The sequence below is a fragment of the Phoenix dactylifera genome, chromosome 15, assembly GCF_009389715.1.
Source record: "Phoenix dactylifera cultivar Barhee BC4 chromosome 15, palm_55x_up_171113_PBpolish2nd_filt_p, whole genome shotgun sequence".
Taxonomy (NCBI): Eukaryota; Viridiplantae; Streptophyta; class Magnoliopsida; order Arecales; family Arecaceae; genus Phoenix; species Phoenix dactylifera.
The window spans coordinates 2,978,575-3,000,630 of NC_052406.1; the positions used below are offsets into that span (position 1 = coordinate 2,978,575).

Here is a 22,056-nt window from a genome sequence, read left to right on the forward strand (position 1 = left end):
ATATAAATAATAATAATCAAAGACATTATCAATAATATATATTGTGCCAAAAATTTGACAGACAACAACATATATACTATAGCAAGATAAAGATGATTGATTGATACATCAACTTATAAGTCATATATAATAGTCTATAATGCATTAGTTTTCAAGTTAGCATGGATCAGTTTGAGTTTGGATAATCTAAAAAATTTCATTTTGTATCAGACCGAGCTATTTTCAGGTCACTTATCAATTAAAAATAGGTGCCAAAGCTAGATAGATTGAAGCGAGACATTCTTTGGCCACTTTGAGATCTATACACACAAGGACTCAATAAGAAGAAATCATAAGATCATGTATATATGTGCATCAGTATTAACATCAGTAAAATAGCCAAACCAGTTTCCTTAAGTGAGTGAGAGGTCTCCAAAGCAAAGTTATATATCATGCTTACCTACTCTTCACAACATATACCCTCCATTTGCTTGACCTATGCAACTCCATATACCCTCCATTTACTTGACCTATACAACACCACCTCACCAAGAAAGGGGTGCTATAGATATTTCACCTTAGAGAGAGGCTCGTTGCCATGCCACCATCAAAAGACAACGCACTGCCCATGCCATTATAGTAGTTTCTCCAAAAGTCAGGGCATTTGGGAAGCCCACATCCATCTACACATCGCTCGGCATGGGTGTCAAGTCTTTAAAACGAATCCCCCAGCATCACATTTCGAGCCAACCAACCAAGAAACCAAAGAAAGAAGAGAGAGTCTATTATTATATTACTACTAGTTGTTCTCAAATTATTAAGGATAATGCCAATGGTGCACGAATTGCGAGGCACCTGCACCTTGGTGGCCGCGCTCTTCCTCCTCCTCCTGGGCTCCGAAACGGCCGGGGAGACGCCCATGCAGCTCTCACGTGCGGAGCTCGTGCGCCTGGCGGGCTATGGGGAGGAGAGGCTCTCCTCCGTGCTGGTCACCGGCACCGTTCTCTGCGACGCCTGTTTGCAGGCCGCCTCTCACCTCCTCTCTTCCCCCGTCGCAGGTCAGTCTTAACTTTTTTGTTGTGAATCTACTCGATAAGTCTTGTTTTTTAGACAAACTATATATGCATGCATTAGTTTTCTTCTTCTTCTTCTAAGAACGAATTCAATTTGCATTGGACTATCATTTGTCGTCCAAATATCTTTTTGTGTAGTTCTATACAAATTATAATGGAAAATATAAGTGATCTTACCCAAAACCTTAATCAAATAGTGTTTGGGATGTGCCACGCGCATTGGAGAAAGATGAATAATTTTGACGCTTTATTAAATAAAGAAAACTAGGATGGACAAAATCTCAGGTCAAGTCAGGATGAAGGACAATCTTTTGTTATTTACCTCGGTTGATGCACTATTCTTTTCTCTTTGTTAAAGAAGAAGATAGGGCATATTTGTGGAGGCCAATAAGGATTTTATGGAAGCAATTGGTGTTTCTCAGATGAGTGATGGATGGAAAAGATGGAGTCAGATGCAAGAACTTGTATTCTAATATAAAGAGACTAAAGATCTACAAGTGATGCGTGGGTCAAAATGGTGGTATGGTATCTAAGGGAAAAACCAGTCTTGTGAGTCTGGAGTTGACGGCGGTGGAGAAGGATAGTTCAAAAACTTATACAAAAGGTGGAGCCGTTCGGAGCTTCCCGCATTATAATAGTAGAGACTAAATGAGTACTTGTCAGATCTTATATCATTCACGTACGTCTTACGTGACTGGACCATGCTTGATGGTGTGATTCCTTAGATTGTGAGTTTGATCATAATTGGTCCTGTATTTTTTTTGATTGTCAAAATTTGTTTAATCTATATGTTTGTAAATTATATTTTCTAATCCTTGATAATAATGTCGGACTTATCATGCTTGTCCATTAGGTATGCTCAATGGGTAGGTGGTCTTTATCAATGGGTTACCGAGTAGAATTGAAGGAACACAAGGGTTACATCAATGTAGGAAGAACCTATGACATGCCAACTTATACTCTTCCGCAGTAAGCCTGGAGAGATGTTCTTTCTTAAAACAAACGGTAAAAGGAAATCTTGGGCAGATGTTAGAGATATTTTCAGTTTAGGTGATGGATTTTGTCAAAATGAAATGAGAGCTCTCTATTAACGGAGGTTGTTTTACAGTAGTAGATTTAGCAACCATAGGGAGACGTTAATTCAGAGGCTCATAAAGTTAAAGAAGATTTGGAAGATGTGACACTGCTGTACTCTCCTATTAAATGAATATATATAATAATCTCTTTGAAGGAGTTCACATTTTAGACGTAATCTGAAACCTGAGATATAGGTAAGGAAGTTGCAACTAATTCCTGTTTCTCAGGTGTGTGATACCTTTTCACTTGAACTATACAGCAAATAAGCTATCTTTAGACACTGATACAGTGGAGTATATAGAGAGAATCAAAATCCTAAGTGACTTGTTGCCTAAAAAGATTAAGTGTTGATCACTGCTTCTTGCATGGATTTGTTATGAGTTGCTACATCATACATGTGAGTTGTTTTAATTGGATAGCCTAATTCTGACCAGGAAAGTCCCACAGATTCCAAAAAAGGTGACGAAAAATGCATGGGTTGAGTATTTAGATAAAACACTTAAGTTCAAATTTCATCCGGTCCAAATGGTGGGCTCAAAAGTTCAGGTTATCAGGATGATGATAAGTGAGCAGTTTGGATAATTTAGAAAGCAGGTTAGAAAAGCAGTTTTATTTGTTATGTCTCGACTGGTTTGAGAATGAATCACTTTCTTGCTCTTTAAACTTGGAGGAAAGCTGACCTGGTTCTCATCTCATCTCATGTAGTGATTTTAACACATACAGTAATCTAAGATTTTCTGAACAATTCATAGGGTGTACAAGTACCATTATGGTAGGTCAAAGTGCTGGGAATCCATATGTGAAAACATAGGCACCTGGTAGTTAAAAAAAGGAAAAAATATCTAAGCCGATTGTCATGATCCTGAGGATGAGTCTTGAATTGGTGAAGCATGCCAATATTGATGGCTCTTAGCAGCACGCAAGCTTGTGAGTTGAGCCATGGTGGTGCATAGCATTGAGCTAAAGCCAGGCTTGGGCTTGATGTTGAAAGTGGACTCGATGATACATGACACTAAGCTAAAACACAAGGACTCTAGTATAATAATTTAGAACTTTATCCAAAAAGGCTAGGTAGAATGTATTATTTGGATTTTTTGTTCCTATAAAAGTATCCAAAATCTATCTGGTGCATAGCCAATGTAGGGTCTATATATCGGCCATGCACCGGATAGATTTTGGGTATTTGTACAGGTCCAAAAAACCTAAATAATATTGTCCGGCTAGTTTTTTTTGGGTGAGGTCCTGAATTATTATACTTAAGGCTACAAATGGAGCTGATTACTTTTATTACATCTCATCTCCTATTTGGCTTGAAGTTTTGAATGCCTGAGCAACAAATTTCAACAAATTACTTTACAAAAAAGTAAATTGATAGAAATATTTAACATGTAATGACATGGTTCAAATTAAATCAAAGACTTTTCGATGGTGCATATTTATTCATCTCTCTTTCTCTCTCTCTCTCGTTCTCACAACTTAAAGCTTCACATTAATGGTAGTTTATTTGCTTTGAACTAATCAATATATACTAACATGAAGTTGTCAATGGTATGAAGATGCTAAGGTTGCCGTCGCATGCAAAACCGAAGGTCGAAGGAGGAAAGCTTATTGGACGTATGGAACGACGGATGATTATGGAGAATTCATCATTAACCTCCCTTCCCATCTCCATGCTATCCCACTAGAAGAGGATTGCATTGTTGGGCTCCTAAGAATGCCCAAGAGCTCATATTGTCAGCAAATTTCAGGCATGAACCGGAAAGCTATAAAGTTGTCTTCGGTTGGAAATAGCATCCGAGTCTATACTGCGGGAATTGTACGGTTGAGCTACAGAACTGAACCTTCTCATCAGTGCCTGAAGAAAAGAGGCAATGACATGGAAAGCGCTTGGTGAAGGATGGAGACGGTTTGCAGCAACCATTTCAAATTGAGTTGAGAAATTTTATGTACCTCCTCATGAGGATATGTTCATCCTTTGAAGATTTTACCATGTACATTTACTGTTCAAAAGTATAGTATGTGATCACAAACAAATTAAAGTAAGGAAGAGGTCGTATGTATGGACTGTATAGTAGCAGAAGATGCCGAGACTGCAAGAATTTTTAGCATGCCCTGCTCATTCATTGCAAATAAAAACACTAGCTAGAAACAAGAAGAAAGAAAGGAAAGAGATTAAAGATAACAAGGATTACTTTCATAATTCTTGGAAAGCAAAACTAGCAGTACAATAAACTTTCATAAAGAAAACCGAGGACTAATTTCTTATTGGAGAATGTTGAGATTATATGGCATCATATTAAAAAAAAAACTGAAAATTATGAAAATTATGTCAATGCTATCCTTGCAATCGTGGGATTCGGAGTCTGAAGGTTTCTTTTAATCATATTGGAGTATATACTAAAAGCAATCTATATTGTTGAACCGAATTTAGGCAATGTGCCTTACAAATTATCAGAAAACCTCTAATGGGTGCCTATTTCTTAGGTTGTCATATAGCAAGAAAAGGCTAATAATTACTAGCCATCATCAGGTTGATCCATCATACCTATGTTAGACTATCAGGAGTATTTAAGCATATAATAATCCACAAACTTATAAAATAACATACTAGACGCACTCGAGACGTGCAGAATGATGTAATTTGAACATTGATAACTCATTTGCATTGATAATTCAATCACACTACAGACACTTCTTACATTGATGCCAACCATGGAGCCAGTATTGCTCTAACAATTGGCTATTTGAGTTGAAATAACGGCGTCCTTGGAGACTATTGGACCATCAAAACAGTGGTCCAAACCTCATCAGTTGTCACACGGCTGTTATCCCAGGAGTTGGGATTAGGGGAAGCCGATAACCTGCTAATTCGATCCAAAATTAACCCAATCTACAGGGTTTGGGAATGAAAAATAAACCCCTAAACTTATTCGATTAGGTTAGAATCCCAAAATTAGATCCAAATTTTTATCGGTCCAGGTTTGAATTTAGATAGATCTAACATATATACATATATTTATACATACATGTATACACATGCATAAATACATATATGTATATATGTGTGTATATACATATACATAAATAGATGAGTAAATTACACTAACCTCCTTGAGATTTAGGGTATCATAACTCTAACAAACTTGATGATATGGAACCCAAGGGTTGGAGAGGGATGGGGCATATAATGAAGCTCACTGCGTATGGCTGCAAGATTTCTCTTTTTTTTTGTTTTTTTTTTTGGTTTTTCTTCCCAATATGAACACACTGCCATCATTTTTTTTGATTGGAAAGGGAAGCAAAGTGCCACCCTGGGTTTATTAGTAAAAATGATATTGACGGGAGGTTTTGTACAAGAGAAAAGAGATTAAAGAGGAGAAACAGATGGAACTCATAGAGGTACAAAGAGTGATCAAACCATCTGCTTGTCATAAACAAGGAAGAATGGCACGCATCAACATGGTTTCCATCTCAAATTTTATATATATATATATATATATATATATATATATATATATATATATATATATATATATATATATATATATATATATATATATATATATATATATATATATATCAAGTAGATAGTATTCAAATTAATTGGAGTCCATCTCGTTCAACCAAATTTCAATGTATGTCATTGTGGTAATGCTTGGTGGTTGTTACTAACACATTAGTCTTTTCAACATATCAGTATGGTTTAACATTCACATTGAGCTTGATTTTTATACATTTGTTTTTTGTGCTATGGATGTTTAAGCAACAAAAGCAATAAGTGAATGGATGCTTTCTTTTAGGTACAATTTTTGCATGATTCAAGTTTTTAATGTTTTCTAAATCCATGAGGCAGTAATAAGGGTGCACTAAATATTTTAAAAAATAGTCCAGAAACATAGCCAAATAATTGGTTGAATCCTTCATTTATATTTGAAAGCTAAAACATGAACTGTTTTGGTTTTGATACCAGGTAGGGATGCAAAGTGCTAATTGGGTTTGGATTTGAATCTCATATTTATATTATTGGTTTGGGTGCGGATCCGAACCTGACCCGTTGACACCGGATACACCATGAATTGGAATGCAAGACAACGCAATCATGCCATTTGTTGCAGCTATTTTTTTTTTAGGTATAAACGGTAATTTAAATTACTCTAACGTGAGTACAGCCAGTCAAATCATAAGAAAGCTAAACATTCAAAGGAGGTGGAACATCTGCTATAGATGTCCAAAAAAAACTTTTCGAAATATGGGTAACGAAGAAAGCGATCCAGTCTGCGGTCCCATCCGTCTCTCGAAATATATGTGCAATCACCACACGATTGGGCCGACATGATCGTCCTTCTTGGTCCACCATATCACGTGCTAAGCCTTAGGTGGTCCATCGTATCTGATGGTAAATTGAACGGTATAAAAGAAGTCACACAAGCGCCAGTTGCCACCGCAGCGTACGTGGATACGGTGTTCTACAATATTTTTATCATAAAAAACGACAAAACACCCAAAAAAGAACCCCACAGAGTAAGTCATCACATATCATTACTCTTTTTTTGGGTCCCACCATTTGAATCCGACTACAAAGTTTCCATTTCTTGGGTCCACAGCACTCATTTGCTCCCCATCCTAGGATCCCATCATTAAACATCCACGTGAACGACCGTGTCTTTTTGTGGTACCGACGTTTTTACACGTGTCATGTAGTTACGCGCCTTTTAATCTACAGGGTACAGCAGGACAAACATCTGATCCAATAAGTAGCGGAATAATTTGCAGTTTGCACATGACAACTGTTTTCATATTTTATTTAACCTGCTTCTGATACCAAACAGCCATGACGAACAAAATCATATGGGCAGGAACTATAGAATGAATATCTTATGGAATGGAGATTCTTATTTTGTCATATTCTTTTTAGCACACATCTTAAAAAAAAATATAGAAGACAAATTAAATAAGACTTCTACTATTAATTGAGTCCGTCAATTTTGTAACTTTAAAAAAAATAAATGTGAGATGATTAATTGCTTGGTGTATATCGTCTTGTTTTATAGTGTAAACTGATAAAAAAAAATTTTGAAAACTGTATATCGATTTGTCTAAAAATGTGTATTAGATTACTGCAGAGCGTATACCACATAAGCTTGCAATATATATCAGAAAGTCGACGAGTATGTGTTATCGTCAATATAGTATGTATTGGTAAATATAATATTATGGAAACTGTGTATTAATTTGTCTGTATATATTGAGTTGTTAGATGACTAATTTACTAAGTGTATATCATCTAATCATATAGTGTATACTGATGAACATCGTGTTCTAGAAATTGTGTATTGAGTTATCTAGATATGTGTATTGGCTTGCTAAATAACTAATTTGCTTTGTATGCATTACTTATCCATATAATATATTCTGTAATTTTTTTTATTTTTTTAATTACGAAACTGATGGCTTTGTTAGTAAAAAATATGACTTTTGGATTTTTTTTAAATACACAAAAAAATGATAAAATAAAAAATATACTCTATATTTTTTTCTTTAATGCCCACCCTATATGATTTTTATTTTAGATGATTTCTGTGTGGAATCTTCCAAACTCATTGGAGGAGGGCAAAAGAAAAAAGAAAAATGAGGAGACATGAGAAGCAAAAATTACAAAACACAAGAATGGTTGAAAACCAATTTCTCTTGTAAGGAAAAAAATACAATGTTGAGGAGAAAAAAAACTTATTTTTTATTCAAAAAAATACAATGTTTATGAGAAAAAATTTATTTATTATTTAAACATACAAAATTCTTCTTCCTCAGAAATGCCAAGTGGGTTAATCCTTGATGGGGGCTGTGGCCTGTGGCGACTTTCGGGGCGGTAGGTGGTTTCGTTTCTTGCCCTGTTTCTGGGTGCAGATGGCTGGGTCTCTTCCCCTGTTCCTGTCCGCTTCCCCACCCCTCTTCTTTCTCTCAACTTTTCCGTAGTCTCCTCTCTTTTGGGAACCAGCTGGAGACAGGGAATTGTTGAATCTCTCTCTCTCTATTTTCCTATTGACGAAAAGATGGATTCCATTCCAAAGTCCAGATTTTGCGACAAGGAGTCTTGATTCCAACCATTATCTATTAGCCTTTCAGTCTCTTTTATCTTTGGTTTTCAGCTTACCATCCTAAAACAATAGTTTTGCTTAAGGTTCTATATAGGAATGGGATAATTGAGGCAAAGAGGAGGTTTTGATCATAAAAAATTAATCATTAGTTCAGAAACTGCCTTCTAAATGGGTAATGTTATTAGTAGTGTCCCGGACGTAGAGGGGGAGTGCCAGCAGCAGGAGAGAGAGGGGCAGGGTTTTAGTTCTCACTTGCAGGGAAGTTCAGAAGATTTGATGAGAAATAGCCCTCCCCAGAGCCCCAGTGGTGCAGCAAGGTCTCCTCTGCTCTTCACTCCTCAGGTCACTTCTCTCTTTCCTTGTCTCAATATTATTACTTAGAAAAAGAAAGAAAGACAAAAAACCCACACTCCTTATGTATTTCTTGCTCTTTTGTGGCGATCTTCTATGTTCATGCAGGTTAGTTATGAAAAGAGATGTTTTTTTTTTCTTTTTTCGTTCATGGGTATGAATTGTTTTCTTTTCAAGTTTTCTTCTTTATGATTTTAGAAAATGCCACTTATATGTAGGTTCTGGATTTTTTTCTTTCTTATTAAAGGTTGTTTAAAATTCTCTTAAATCCATGGATTTATCTATGGTTGATTGCTACCTGGTTTTTAGTTAATGTTTCACATAGTTTTGACATATTTGAATTAGTGGGTTGTTGTTTGTACCCCATCTACTTTGTAGAATTCTGTTCTGTATCAAGTAATATTGATTTGCCAATTTGCTTTCCATCCCTCTGAGTTGATGCCCTCGCTTTATTTTATTTACTCCTAACAATTATTTGCATGTTGACATAAACAGTATATCGGTTAGTTGTGCATTCTTGTTTCCAAATTTTGTTAGTCATGCTAGTTTTTACTTGGTTTTTTTCAGTTTCCTAGGGAATGATTTGGGAGTTGGTATTTTGTTTATATTTTAGGTTGGTGCAGTTTTAGATGAGCATTTGTGCTGAAATTGATTTCAGGGACTGGGATATGAGATGTCTGTCTTAACGGAATAGGCGTATCTTCCCTTGGAGCCAGCCAGTGGCATCTGGTGCTAGTTAAAGTTGGTTCCATTTGGTTCCTGTAGTTTTTCAAGAGGATACTGATAGGATAATTGTATGTGTCTGGTACTTGGAAACAGAACTTTGATAATCCAGATTCAAGTAATGCGTATCATTCACATTTGATGTACATATTGTAACAACCTAAGATCTCACCCAAAATGACTAGCCGGAAGGTATTGTTTGGGTTCCTTGATCCTGTATAAGTACCCAAGATCTACCCAGCGAATAACCGATGTGGGACTAAACACACGCCCGCACGGGTCCTCACATACTCCCCCCCTTCAAGTCTTGACGTCTTCGTCAGGCTAGGGGTTCAAATCCATTCAAATCTAATCACAAACACCACGATCGGTCCGTGGTCAACCCCAATGGATCCGTGCTGCAGTGTCTTCTAGTCTACATAAGTTATGGGCCGGGTCCGCTCTGATACCATTTGTAACAACCTAGGATCTCACCCAAAATAGCTAGTCGGAAGGTATTGTTTGGGTTCCTTTATCCTGTATAAGTACCCAAGATCTACCCAGCGAATAACCGATGTGGGACTAAACACACGCCCGCACGGGTCCTCACACATATTACATATACTAAAAGAACATAAATGAGAAAGATGCTAAAAATACGTTATATCATTTAAAGAGTAGGACAGTCAAAGCAGGAATTCTTTTGCTCCCTTTTGTTTGTGTAAAGATTGAAATATGTGACAAGTTTGGATCATAACCGTATAATGTTGTTTCGTCAAATGCATCAAATGCTTGCATCAAATCAGTTATACTAATAGAAAGTCTAATATTATGTTGATAGTTTCTTATAATGTGGAGCCTTAAGAATGTTTATATAGATGCATTTCTTTAAAACTTGTGTAAATCTACTACCCTTCTAAGGCCTAGTTTCTAGCTGGGTTGGGTCCATGGTTTCTTTTTTTTCCCAATATGGTTTCTTTATAGATATTTTCCAAGTTGCACTACTTCAGGTAGATGTGCCTTTGGGTTTGCATTACCCATTGTTGTAATCATCTGGTTATATGGAAGAGATAAATATGAAGATTGCTTATGTTGATCATGGATTTAGGTTTTGATAGGTATGAAGCTTGATTTGGTTGTTCGAGGTTATCTTACTGGCTTTTAGTTGATTGATGAATGCATTCCCTGCCATAGATTTTCACTTGTCCTATATATAAAAAGTCTTCCAATGTTTTTTTTTTTTTTTTTAATCCTGATGAGCATTCATCATTTATTGGTTTTGTTTAATGCATCTTTTTTTACAATTCAGTGATAACACAATTTGTTCTTTATTCTTCCTTAAATACCAGAACTATAAGTCATCTTACTTGTGGTTTTCATAGTTTTGATAATATCTTAAAAGCCTACAGGCTACATCCTATGATGTGCTTTGGATGTTTGAGAATGTGATATGGTAATATTTGTATCCTTAATCTACCCATAACCACCAGGCCTTCTCTCACTGGTATCAGGTCTGCTTATAGATTAGATATGACTTGCTAATTAAGTTAATTATGGTAAAGCATAGCATATTCTAATATAAGGTCGGCGGAACCGGTACCGGACACCGTACTGGTTCTCCGATGGCACGAGTCGGTACGGGCCCGCACTGTGCCATGTCGGGCCTGTACCGACAGAGGAGAGGGCGACGCAGACCGTGGGAGAGAGAAAAAGAAAGAAAGAGAAGGGGGATAGAGGTAGGGAGAGAGAAGGAGGCCGGCGGATGGTGGCGGAGATTGGCACCTGGGCGGGAGGCGAGGCCGCGGTTGGTTTTCCTATTTCAAACGAAACAAGGGTCCAGCCGTTAAAAAAATCATGATTTTTAAGTAATTTTTAATTTTGTGATTTTTAAGTGAAGTCAGTAACTTAAAAATCATGATTTTTTTAGCAGCGGGACTTTTGTTTCATTCGAAACAGGGGAACCGGCTGCAACCTTGCCTCTCTCCTGGCGCCGGCCTCCACTGGCTCTGCTCCCTCTCCCTCCCTCCTCCCTCGCTCTTCTCTTTTTCTTTCTTTCCTTTTTCTTCTCTGCCTCCGGCAATGGTTTTCGTTTTTGTTGCTGGAACCGTACCGGTGAGCCCCCGGTACGTCCGAAACCGTCCGGTCCAGGACGGTTCCGCCGACCCTGTTCTGATATATAAATGTGTAACGGTTATACATGGAAAATTGCATGATATCTCCTATGAACATTTTTCTTAGTGGGACGGCTCTTTTGATAAAATACTCCAGCAAAAATTTCTTGATAGTGAAGATGAGGAAATTGGAAAACTAAGTTTAATAGGAGTGGCTAGGCAGATTTATAATAAGCCTGGTTGGTCTATTAAGGTTCCTTGGAAGCTTTACATGTATACTTGGATGGTTATCTAGGAAAAGATTCTTGGTACTGACAAGTTTGCCATGAGGGAGACGAAGATGGTTAAGGGAACTGTGTGTGTGTGGCTGTGTGGCTTACAGGCTGGATAATTTGCTGTATGCCTCTTTTCTATCCTTTATTAGATGTCTTCTTTGACTGGAGTCAATTCATCTCAATGCTCCCTTTGTTAGGGGTTTCCTATTTCATGGGTTTCATCATGAACTGATTCCATGAAGATGGCTGAAGCAATGGTTCCTATGATTGTAGATGCTACAAAATGGAGGTCATAATAAAGGTTACTGTGCCTTTCAGAAGAGATGAAGGTTTCTTGATACGGCAAGTGTTCATAGATGTGTATGTACTTGCAGAAGGTGGGGAGAAGTGGGCTTTGCGACTGAGAGTGAAACCTCTTTTTCATTGCCCTTCGAGGGAATGCATGACTCTCTCTCTCTCTCTGTCTATGTGTATGTGTGAGTGCGCAAGTGCATGCATATGGACACATCTGAGAAGTGGAGAGGGTTGGAGGGCTGGTAACTTGTGTTCTGTTCATTTTCTCTTAAAACCATTCCATCACATGTGCTCTTTCTTAATCAAGGGGTTACTCCGTGATGTAGTCTTTCTCCTTTTGTTGTAATAATTAGTGCTTCTTGTGGAAGTTACATGTTGCTTGTAATATATTTATGCTCAATCATTTACATAACTACTTTTCTTTTCTTTTTTTTTTTGTGTTGGGAAAGTCTTGCTTCTTTGTCTGACTCCCTATCATGATATAAGACAGCTTTTATCTCCTTGATATGCATTAATTTCTTGTGTTTTTTTTATTCCCCTTTTCTTTTGATTTTTTGTAGTGTTCAACCTCTTGTTCCCCTCTACTTAGGCATTTCCTATCCATTTTCGTTGAGGGGGAAAAATCAAGTTAATGAAATGATGGTACATTTGTGAAGGATTTATTTGTATACTTCATAGTATACTAAGTTAGTTGGCATGGAAACCATATTAACACCTTCATTTTAACTTCATATACTAAGATCATTATAGCTCCTTCACCTGTAACTTATGAAATCAGGCACTTCAACCAGCACTTAAAAAAAAAAAAACAATTTCTTTTTCTTCTTTTTGAAGTTTGAGTTCAACTAGGTCCTATTTCTTTAATTCCCCCTATTCAGTATTTTATGAATATCCATCACATCTAATTTTAACTAGTTTCTTAAATTTGAAGATTTTGTGCATTTACCCTCATTCTTGTAGTTTGGATGGAAGGAAAGATCAGACCTACAGTAAACAATATATTTTTTCTTCTGATAAGTGGAGGATTCAGTCAAATGTTAATGTCCATCTTTGTAAGATGTGGGGTCTTATCTTGGCTGTGTGGATTATGGAACACTCACTGCATTCAGTGATGCTTTTCTGTCTCTCCTTATTTTATATTATATATATATATATATATATATATATATATATATATATATATATTATAGACATTTTTCTTGAATGCTTTTCTTCTCTTGCTTTAATAGATAATAATTGTAGATTTTTATTTTTTTAAAAAAATTCTTCTATCAGAATCACTTCATCTGGCTCTACAAAGGCATCCTCATTTTCTAAAATCTTTTAAAAAAATCATGTTCTCCCTTTGGTTTTCCCAGACCCCCATGGTTCCACTGCAGAGACTTGAAGAGATGCATTCGGCAAGTGATTCATGGATGCAGAATTTTACCGAGTATGAGAATGTCATCCATGACCAAGGAATTCCAACAATGATAACCTGGAGCCATGGTGGCAAGGAAGTCTTTGTGGAAGGATCCTGGGATAACTGGAAGACAAAGTATTGGGGACTAGTGACAGTTTTGTCATCTATTGCTCTTTATTTCAAAATGAATAGAAGTTTGAAGAGATTGAGCAATTCATGTACACATGGATTTTATTGTTACAGGAAACCATTGCAAAAGTCAGGGAAGGACTTCACAATTATGAAAGTACTTCTATCAGGTTTCTACCAGTATAGATTTATTGTTGATGGAGAATGGAGGTATGCACCTGACGTTCCCTGGATGCATGATGATTTAGGGAATGCTTATAACATTTTAGACTTGAAGGTAACTACTTTAGCCCATTATTTTATCAATACTTCATAATTAACCTTGTGAAGTGCTCAATAATATATAGTAGAAGCCAAAACTATGGTCATTTCGTATTCCGTGCTTCTATCCATCATTTATAGTGTACTATGTTCTGATTCTATGCTTTTTAAAATAACTTTTATGATATAAAGAATACTAGCTTTACGGCCACACATAGCCAGTTTGGAGCATGAGCAGGTTAAGGTTATATGCATCTCACTGATACATGCCTGGCTTATGCTTGTTATCGTAAAAAGGGACAAGTTGAATCACCAAAGAAAAAAAAGGGACAGGTTAGAGTCCAGCATGACTCTTTTATAATCATGTGAGTCTTGCTGCTGTTGTTTCAAGTAGTTCTCTCATGAAATTAGTGTAGAATGGCACGCTACACGGAGTAGATCAACCGTACCGCCCCAAGATCTAGAACAAACATCAAACAAAAAATAGAAAAGAGATGCTAGAAGAAAATTAATTAGGAGAGAAAAATATTTAATTAAAAATTTGAGCCACACAAAAAAGGCTCTCTTTCACTCTCTCCGTCTCTCTCTCTTTTCTCACATTACACAAAAGGAGAAACCAAAGGTCCCTTTAAATAGAGTTCATATGGGTGGGATGTTTGATTCCTACTCAAATTCAAAAACTAATACTCACTAAAAGCTAAGACTTGATAACTACTAAAGGATAAAGATAACTGTTCTAGAAGAAATAACTAAGTAGAATAAAACTAGGAATAGAATCCTAAAGTCATTAAAATTAATGACTAACTAAACAAGAATCCTAAAAGGATTTGTCACGCCCCAAATCCGGATCATGACACGGCCGTGCTATTGCTATCTTATGCACACAATAACACGAAGCCACATAAAATTTCATAATAAAAATAAATAGTTTCATTTACTAATGTCATAACATTGTTCATGAAGTTGGTACAGTACAGAGCTTCTAAAATCTGATTATTACATAACATTTTCAATTACCCCAACCCTGAATAACATCAAGCTCCCTGCTCCTAGTGGTCTTAATCATCTGTAGGAAAAAAGTAGATAAAAAGGTATGAGCTACACAGCTCAGTAAGTAACCAGGTACTATCTTATTGGATCAAGTACAATTATGCCAATGCAGTGATTAAAAAGCCAACAGTTGATGTAAAATAAAACATTTTATAGATGATATACACAAATCAGGTCATAAAGCAATGCATGTTCTATCCATAAAAGTTCATAATCATGATAATGCAAGTCATATAAAAATATTGCCATTTATCCATACTTTATAAAACATACTCTCAGACGGATGTGCTGCTATGGTCACTATAATCCCGTGACAGGGCCTGTTAATCTTAGTCGACTAATTCTGTTATTCGTTACCAACTTTAACCCGTTGGCAGAGGGCCTGTTATTCTTTGGATGCTAGCTCCAGGGTGTCGACTGGCCTCTATTTCTAGAGGTGGTCATAGCTATCTGAGAGTTCATAAATCATATTCTTTTTCTTTCATAAATCATAATCATCATAAATAGGTTGGAAAATGATAAATGGCATTATATAATTTAAAATGCATAAACATGCCTCAAATATCATTTTTCATGCAGTCTAACATAATCATAATTTCATAACTCATACACAATCAAATATTCATGAAGGATGCTCTTTAATCAAATTCATGAATTACATGCAATCATATACTTGATCCTAATTTTGAGAAAAATATATCATAACCAATACATTTTTACAATTGTAAATAAACAGTAATTTAAAAACTTTAAGATCAGTGCCAAGGTTACTTACAGCAATATGCTTTCCAATTTCTTACGTCCGGGTGACAAATCCTTGATCACCTAAATAAATCACATAGGGGTCACATTATTCTCTATTTATTTCATAATTTTCTAATTTATCATAACATGAATTTACTTGCTTGGATCTCAAGTCCAATTTATTTAATTTAGAGCCCTTGACCTCGATTTAGAACCAGATTGGGTTCACGTAAGTCAATTGGGTCTTTAATTGAAGAATTGGGCTCGGTTCCTGATTGAGTCTAGCCCTATCGGGTCAATTTGGTCTTCTGATTATGTTATTGGGCTCAATTTCAAGTCCAATTAAGTTTAATTTTGGTCCAGGATCAATGTGGCTCATCTAGGCTTGAGTCAGGGTCAGCCCAAAGTCAATTCGGTCTCAATTTAGTTAAACTGGTTTTGAATTGGGCTTGATTCATATTCAATTTGGGTCTGCTGAGACTAACTCAGCTTAATTAGGTTCAGACCCAACTCAATTGGGCTTAATTTGGTTCGGATTTAACCCAATTTATAATTTGGGTTCGTCCGGACTTAGCCTAATCTGACTGGCTCGGTTTTAGTCAAATTTGGCTAAACCCATTTTTCTTTTATTTTATTTGGGCCTAACAGGTTCGGACCCGTACTCGGATCAGACTCGTTAGGTTGGACCCGTTAAGGATCTTTTTTTTTTTTTCCTTTCCTTTTCTTTTCTTTTTCTTTTCTTTTTCTTCTTTTCTTCTTTTCTTTTCTTCCTTCTTCCTTCCCGAACCTTCTTCTCCCATTTTTTTTTTCTTCTTTCTTTTTCTTCTCCTCCTCTTCTCCCGATTTCTCCTTCCCCCTTTCTTCCCATTTCTTCTCCCGTGGAGGGAGGAGGGCGAGCTCGGGAGGCTTGGGAGGAACGGGCAGCGGCCAATGGCGCCCGCGGCCGTGCCCGTGGTCGTGCTCGGGGGCGCATCGGCGGCCCGCGGCCGTGTCTGCCTCCCGCTGCCGGCGACCTGCGTCCCACGGCCGACGACCCGCGGCCCACGGCCGAGGCCGGCGCCCGTGGTTGCGGCTGCGGATCAACCGCCGGTATGTGTTTTTTTTTTTTTTTCCTCCCGCGGATGGAAGATCTGGCTCGGGGAGGGACCGAGCCGCAGCCGGCAGCGCTCCCCGGCCTGTCAGCGGCACCGGCCGCCCCTTGCGACCGCCGCGGCTTGCGGCCGACGTAGCTCGCGGCCACCGCAGCCGGCGCCCACTACCCTCTTCCTTTCTTTTCTTTTTTTTTTTTTTAACTAGATCTACAAAATAAATTAGGAAGAAGGGCTTTACCTGCTCTGAAGGGGATCGTTAGTCTCCTATTCCGACGACGTAGCCCTCTGCTCCAGCAGCGTGGATCTAACACCGGGTCCTGCCAATCGGAGAGGATTGTGAGAGAGACAGTGGAGGAGGAGGGAAGAGGATGATGAAATTCTCCACCGATCGGGGCTTCTTGTAGCCTCCGATTGCTGGGAAGGCGGACGGTTGTAACCGCCCACTATCATGGATTACGAAGGCCTGCACGACTGTAGTCGCCCCCCCTCCGTTTCTCTTGGGAGTGGGGCGGTTATCACAGGATTAAGACTTGATAATTTATCTCAACACTCTCCCTTATTGTAAAGTCCATGCCAACAACATTGGACTTGTCGATATTGTGAAACGCCACAGCAGTCATTGTCAATATTGCCACAGTAACAACAATATGTAATAACTTGTCGAACCAATAATTGAATAGAACTCCTTCATTGGCTTGAAGCCTTGAACAATAACTCCTTTGCTAGCTCATCCTTTTTTATGCTTTTGTTGAAATCGACGATGTCATCTAACACTTCTCTTCAATATTGGCTCTATGGTTACGATGTGAAGATTTTATTGAGCTTTCAGTTTATTCTAATGAACATCAAGTTGCCAGTTGCAATCATCAGCCATTACCTCCACTTGAGTAGCTTCAAGTATCTGCATATAATTAACTTTTATATATGAAATCAAATCCTCATGCATAGAGTCTTCTAATAGCTCAAATTTTGGAGTAGCTTCAAAATTAATTGGTGTACCAAAAACCTTGTCGGGTACGAAGGCATAACGTGAATCATCTCCGCCAAGCATATCTTCTTCCTGCTTGATCAGTGAAACTACTTCAAAATTAGTCAGCTTTTCAACCTCATGGCTGACTAAATCTTTAAAAGAAATATCCATATCTTGGATAGTTTCGACACAAGACTCTTCTACATTGTTTGATTCTTCACTACAGATCTCTATAGACGGATCAACTATAGCAACTTTTGACTCTTTTTGAGTAACTTCAATCATAATCTCTTCTGAACTTGATACAACATCCATGTGATCAAGCTCCTCCTGTTCTACATTTTTTTTAGGACCTGATTGACCCTCAGGCTGATCAAATTTGCTATGCTCTGAGTCTTCATAACTTGAATCAGTATCTAACTGATCAAGCTCCCCCTGATTCAAATCTTTATCTTTAAACCAATTCTGATCTTCTTCCGAATTTTTAAAGAAGCTTGAAACTAAAATCCACTCTTCTGGCAACTTTTGTTTAAGATATCTTATCTAAATTTGAGTGAACGACCACAAGAATATCTCATACTTTCTTTGGCTCTTGTATATCCTGAATAGGGAGATAATTTTCTGTATCAACTGAAACTTGAATAATTCACATTACCTTTCTTGATTTTAGATTCCACTTTCTTCTCGCAACCTCATTGTTGAGAGTATCTGTTGGTATCATCTTTGACTCATCCAAGATATCTCATAAATCTTGTCCTATCAAATACGACTTGACAATAGCTTCCAATTGGATGACTGGTGTTGTTTAACTTACGGAGAGAAGCGGTAGTAGTAAAAGCAGCAATATTAATGTTGGTGAGGTTAGACATGTTAAACCCATTGAGAGAGAAGATAGTAGCATCAGCCATGATGATTCACCTCTTGAATTACTAAAATAAGAGTCCACATGCTTGCACCACTGCATAGCGAATTACTGAAAGCTCTTTAACCGTGCTAAGCTACGAATATACGAACCACCAACAATCAAGTCGCTACTTCAAAAATTGCACTCCATATAAATCTGATTGAAGTCGCAAACTGCTCAATCACTCGCCAACCTCGTTCTGATACTATATAGAATGGCACGCCACGTGGAGTAGATCGACCGTGCCGGCCCAAGATCTAAAATAAATACCAAATAGAAAACAAAAAATAGATGCTGGAAGAAAACTAATTAAGAGAGAGAAAAAATATTTAATTAAAAAATTGAGTCACACAAAAAAATAGCTCTCTCTCTCTCTATGTCGGCGGAATTATCTCGAACTGGGCGGTTCCGGTCGTACCGAGCTATCCCGGTAGCCGATCGGCACGGTTCTGGCAATCGAAACGAAATCCGTTGTCGGAGGAGAGAAGGAGAAGGAAAGAGAGAAGAAAAAAAGAGCGAGCAGGGAAGGAAGGGACAGGGAGAGGAAGGAAGAGAGAGGGAGGCGGAGGCCGGCCGGCAAGACGTGCGGAGGACACTCCTATAGGCTTCACAGCCGAAAAATAGGGTGGGTTCCCTGTTTTGAATGAAACAGGGGACCCGTCCTATTTTCCAACTGCGGAGGTTTCCTCCGCCTCCTGTCTGAGTCGCCGGTCTTCAACGGCCCTCCGTCGCCCTCCGCGATCCTCTGCCAACCTCCCTCCCTCTCTCCCCTTCTCTCTCTCTCTTTTTCTCTCTCCTCCGCCTTCTCTATTGTATCGGTACGGGTCCGACAAGGCACGACGTGGGCCTGCACAGACTCGTCCCGCCGGACTACCGGTATGGTGCCCGGTACCGATTCCGCCGACATTTCTCTCTCACTCTCTGTCTCTCTCTTTTCTCACGCTACACTAAAGGAGACACCAAAGGTCTCTTTAAATAAAGTTCATATGGGTGGGATGTTTGATTCCTACTCATATTCAAAAACATCCCACTCATATTCAAAAACTAATACCCACTAACGGATAAGACTTGATAACTACTAAAGGATAATAATAATTATTTTAGAAGGAATAACTAAGGAGAATAAAACTAGGAATAGAATCCTAAAATCATTAAAATTAATGACCAACTAAACAAGAATTCTAATAGGATTAGGACTTGGCAATGAATCTCAACAATTAGCTTGGGTATATTGTGGCCCTCTTGATGTCTTCTTTCTTGGGCTATAACTCAAAAAGGTTTAATTGGTAGAGGGAAAAGAGTGTGATATTCTTTGTTGTTAATGCCATTCATAGTAGGCTTTGTACTTCATTGGTCTTGAAAGATACTGAAGATCTCGGGTTTTTGGTTACTTCCATTGCTTGTCCTCCCTTTCTTGACTAGCTATTGGACTATTACACATAATTTGCATATTAGATATGTGGGCTGCAACACCAGATTTGCTGATCTCAAAACATGTTAAACCCTTAGTAGACACATCAGGATTGATACTGTAATCATGATTCTGAATTTCTGATGATAGTAGATAGAAAGCTCTCAATCCCGTGGTGCAACATAGCTCAAAGATTTGTTCACAATTTAAAACAAGCTGATCAATATAAGCTGTTATCAAATAAGCTGCAACATCTTGTCCATATCAAGTGCTCCTTCCTAGGATCATTTATTATCTGATGGTTCTTTAGCAGCAGGAGAAATCTAAGTACGATTACAAAAGATTAACCTATCCATCTCTTTAACATTCAGCTTCTGAGCAGGCCTTGCATGGAGAGTAAACAGATAGTAATAGAGCATTGAGGTCAACATATTGTTATGCCATGACTTTGCACTTTGTTAGTACATAAAGACTTCAAACAAAAGTTCATGTCTATTTGGCTTGATGAGGTCAACTTTTTCAGTCAGATGAGCCATGATTCTGTAGGTGGCTTTCTTAGTGTGGATGTATTGGCTAGGGATGCTTTAGCCGATGGTGGTTGAGATGAAACCGGGATATCAAAGAGGCAAATGTTTTACATGTTCCAATGTAGTTATCCAGTCTTAAATCGCTTAAATGTTGATTTCTTTTGGTCTGAAGGAATCCTCTTTAGACAATATTGAAAGTATGATTATCTACCAACTACTCATCTTTGCAGACAACCTACAATACAATTTGATACCTCTTACTATTCTTGATCAAATTTCATAAGATTAAAAGCCAACTCTCAAGTGGTGCATGATGCTCCACCCTTGAGTTCATCCATCTCGATACCACACGCGTCGCGGATTGCATATTTTAGTTTTATAAATGTCATTTTTTATGACCAAGTTGTTAAACAATATCTCATTCGCTTGCTTAACAGTGTTCAGATTTTATCATCAAAATTTTCTTGGAAACTGCATTCTTGTGTTGCAGGAATCTGTTCCTGAGGATATAGAAAGCATTGCTGGTTTTGAGGCACCTCAGTCACCGGACTCAAGCTATAACAATTGGCCACTTGGTTCGGAGGATTTTGCCAAAGAGCCACCAAGTGTCTCTCCACATCTGCATCTTACCCTTCTCAATGAACCAGCCAATAGAGACAGTCCCTCCTCTCTCTCAAGACCTCCACATGTAGTGCTGAATCACCTCTACATTCAGAAAGCAAAGAGTGGTCAGCCCATTGTGGCCCTTGGTGCTACCCGCAGGTTTCGATCCAAGTATGTCACTGTGGTGCTCTACAAGTCCTTTCAGTGATAATTACTGATTGAGTGGATGATCACAGAGATTTATGGACTTGGGAGAGTGATGTAAAGCATGCTCATATAACCATGATGAATTGTGCCAAAGACCTCCAAATATAGGGGAAGAAAAAGATATAGGAACAAGGCTGATATCTGTACACATGGGGAGAGCAATCATCAAATAACTATAGTGATATTGGCTAAATGTTCAGAGGAGAATATTTTTCAAGGTTGTCTCTTTACTAAGTATTGGCTTTTGTGGTGTATGGCAAGTTGATTATGAGTTGAAAACTAATAATAAATAGATGAAACCTAATCCTCTCAGTACTATGAAAAATTGAAGTGATGAGATTGGGCATAAAAGGATTACTAGCAGGATTTTCCAGATTTCACCTTGTAAATGTTGTTGACACTTATCTCAACTTAGATGCTTATGTTATTAGCTTGCTAATGGAATTTCTAAAATATTTGTGCCTGAAATATGTCATATTATTTTCTGTTTTAGTGATGAAAAATTTCGTTGGAGATATAGTTCAATACTGCCTAACATCATGAGCAACGAGCACTAAAATGACAAATCCTTTTCCAAAATAGCTACTTGGTGCCAACAATATACTACTGGCATTATTGACGCTTTTTAATGGATTTGCCGATGCGAAAATGTGTTGCGAGTTTGATTTCCGATGCTTTCTAAAGTGTTGCAAAAGTGTCGGCAATGCTATCGTGAAAAAACAAATCTACAACGTTTTTGGTTTACGTTGTGAGAGAATATAAGGGACAATATTTGTAAGCATTGCTAATCAATGACAAAC

At 37.8% G+C, this 22,056-nt stretch overlaps 2 protein-coding genes and 1 long non-coding RNA gene across 3 annotated transcripts; 2 read left to right on the forward strand and 1 right to left on the reverse strand.

Moving 5' to 3' along the window:
- The first annotated feature begins 686 nt into the window (after positions 1-686).
- Positions 687-4,206, forward strand: LOC103704219. Its single transcript, XM_008787420.2, has 2 exons — positions 687-1,037; positions 3,686-4,206. The coding sequence occupies exons 1-2, from the start codon at positions 806-808 to the stop codon at positions 4,021-4,023; spliced, it is 570 nt and encodes a 189-aa protein (XP_008785642.2). The 5' UTR covers positions 687-805; the 3' UTR covers positions 4,024-4,206.
- Positions 4,207-7,960: 3,754 nt separating this feature from the next.
- LOC103699100 (SNF1-related protein kinase regulatory subunit beta-2-like) lies at positions 7,961-21,736 on the forward strand. The gene is made up of 4 exons (XM_039134105.1): positions 7,961-8,566; positions 13,316-13,494; positions 13,603-13,765; positions 20,937-21,736. The coding sequence occupies exons 1-4, from the start codon at positions 8,393-8,395 to the stop codon at positions 21,255-21,257; spliced, it is 837 nt and encodes a 278-aa protein (XP_038990033.1). The 5' UTR covers positions 7,961-8,392; the 3' UTR covers positions 21,258-21,736.
- LOC120113246 lies at positions 14,657-15,630 on the reverse strand. The gene is made up of 2 exons (XR_005515043.1): positions 15,575-15,630; positions 14,657-14,815 (listed from the first exon to the last, which is right to left on the reverse strand). It is a non-coding gene; the product is annotated as an uncharacterized LOC120113246 (long non-coding RNA).
- Positions 21,737-22,056: the final 320 nt, after the last annotated feature.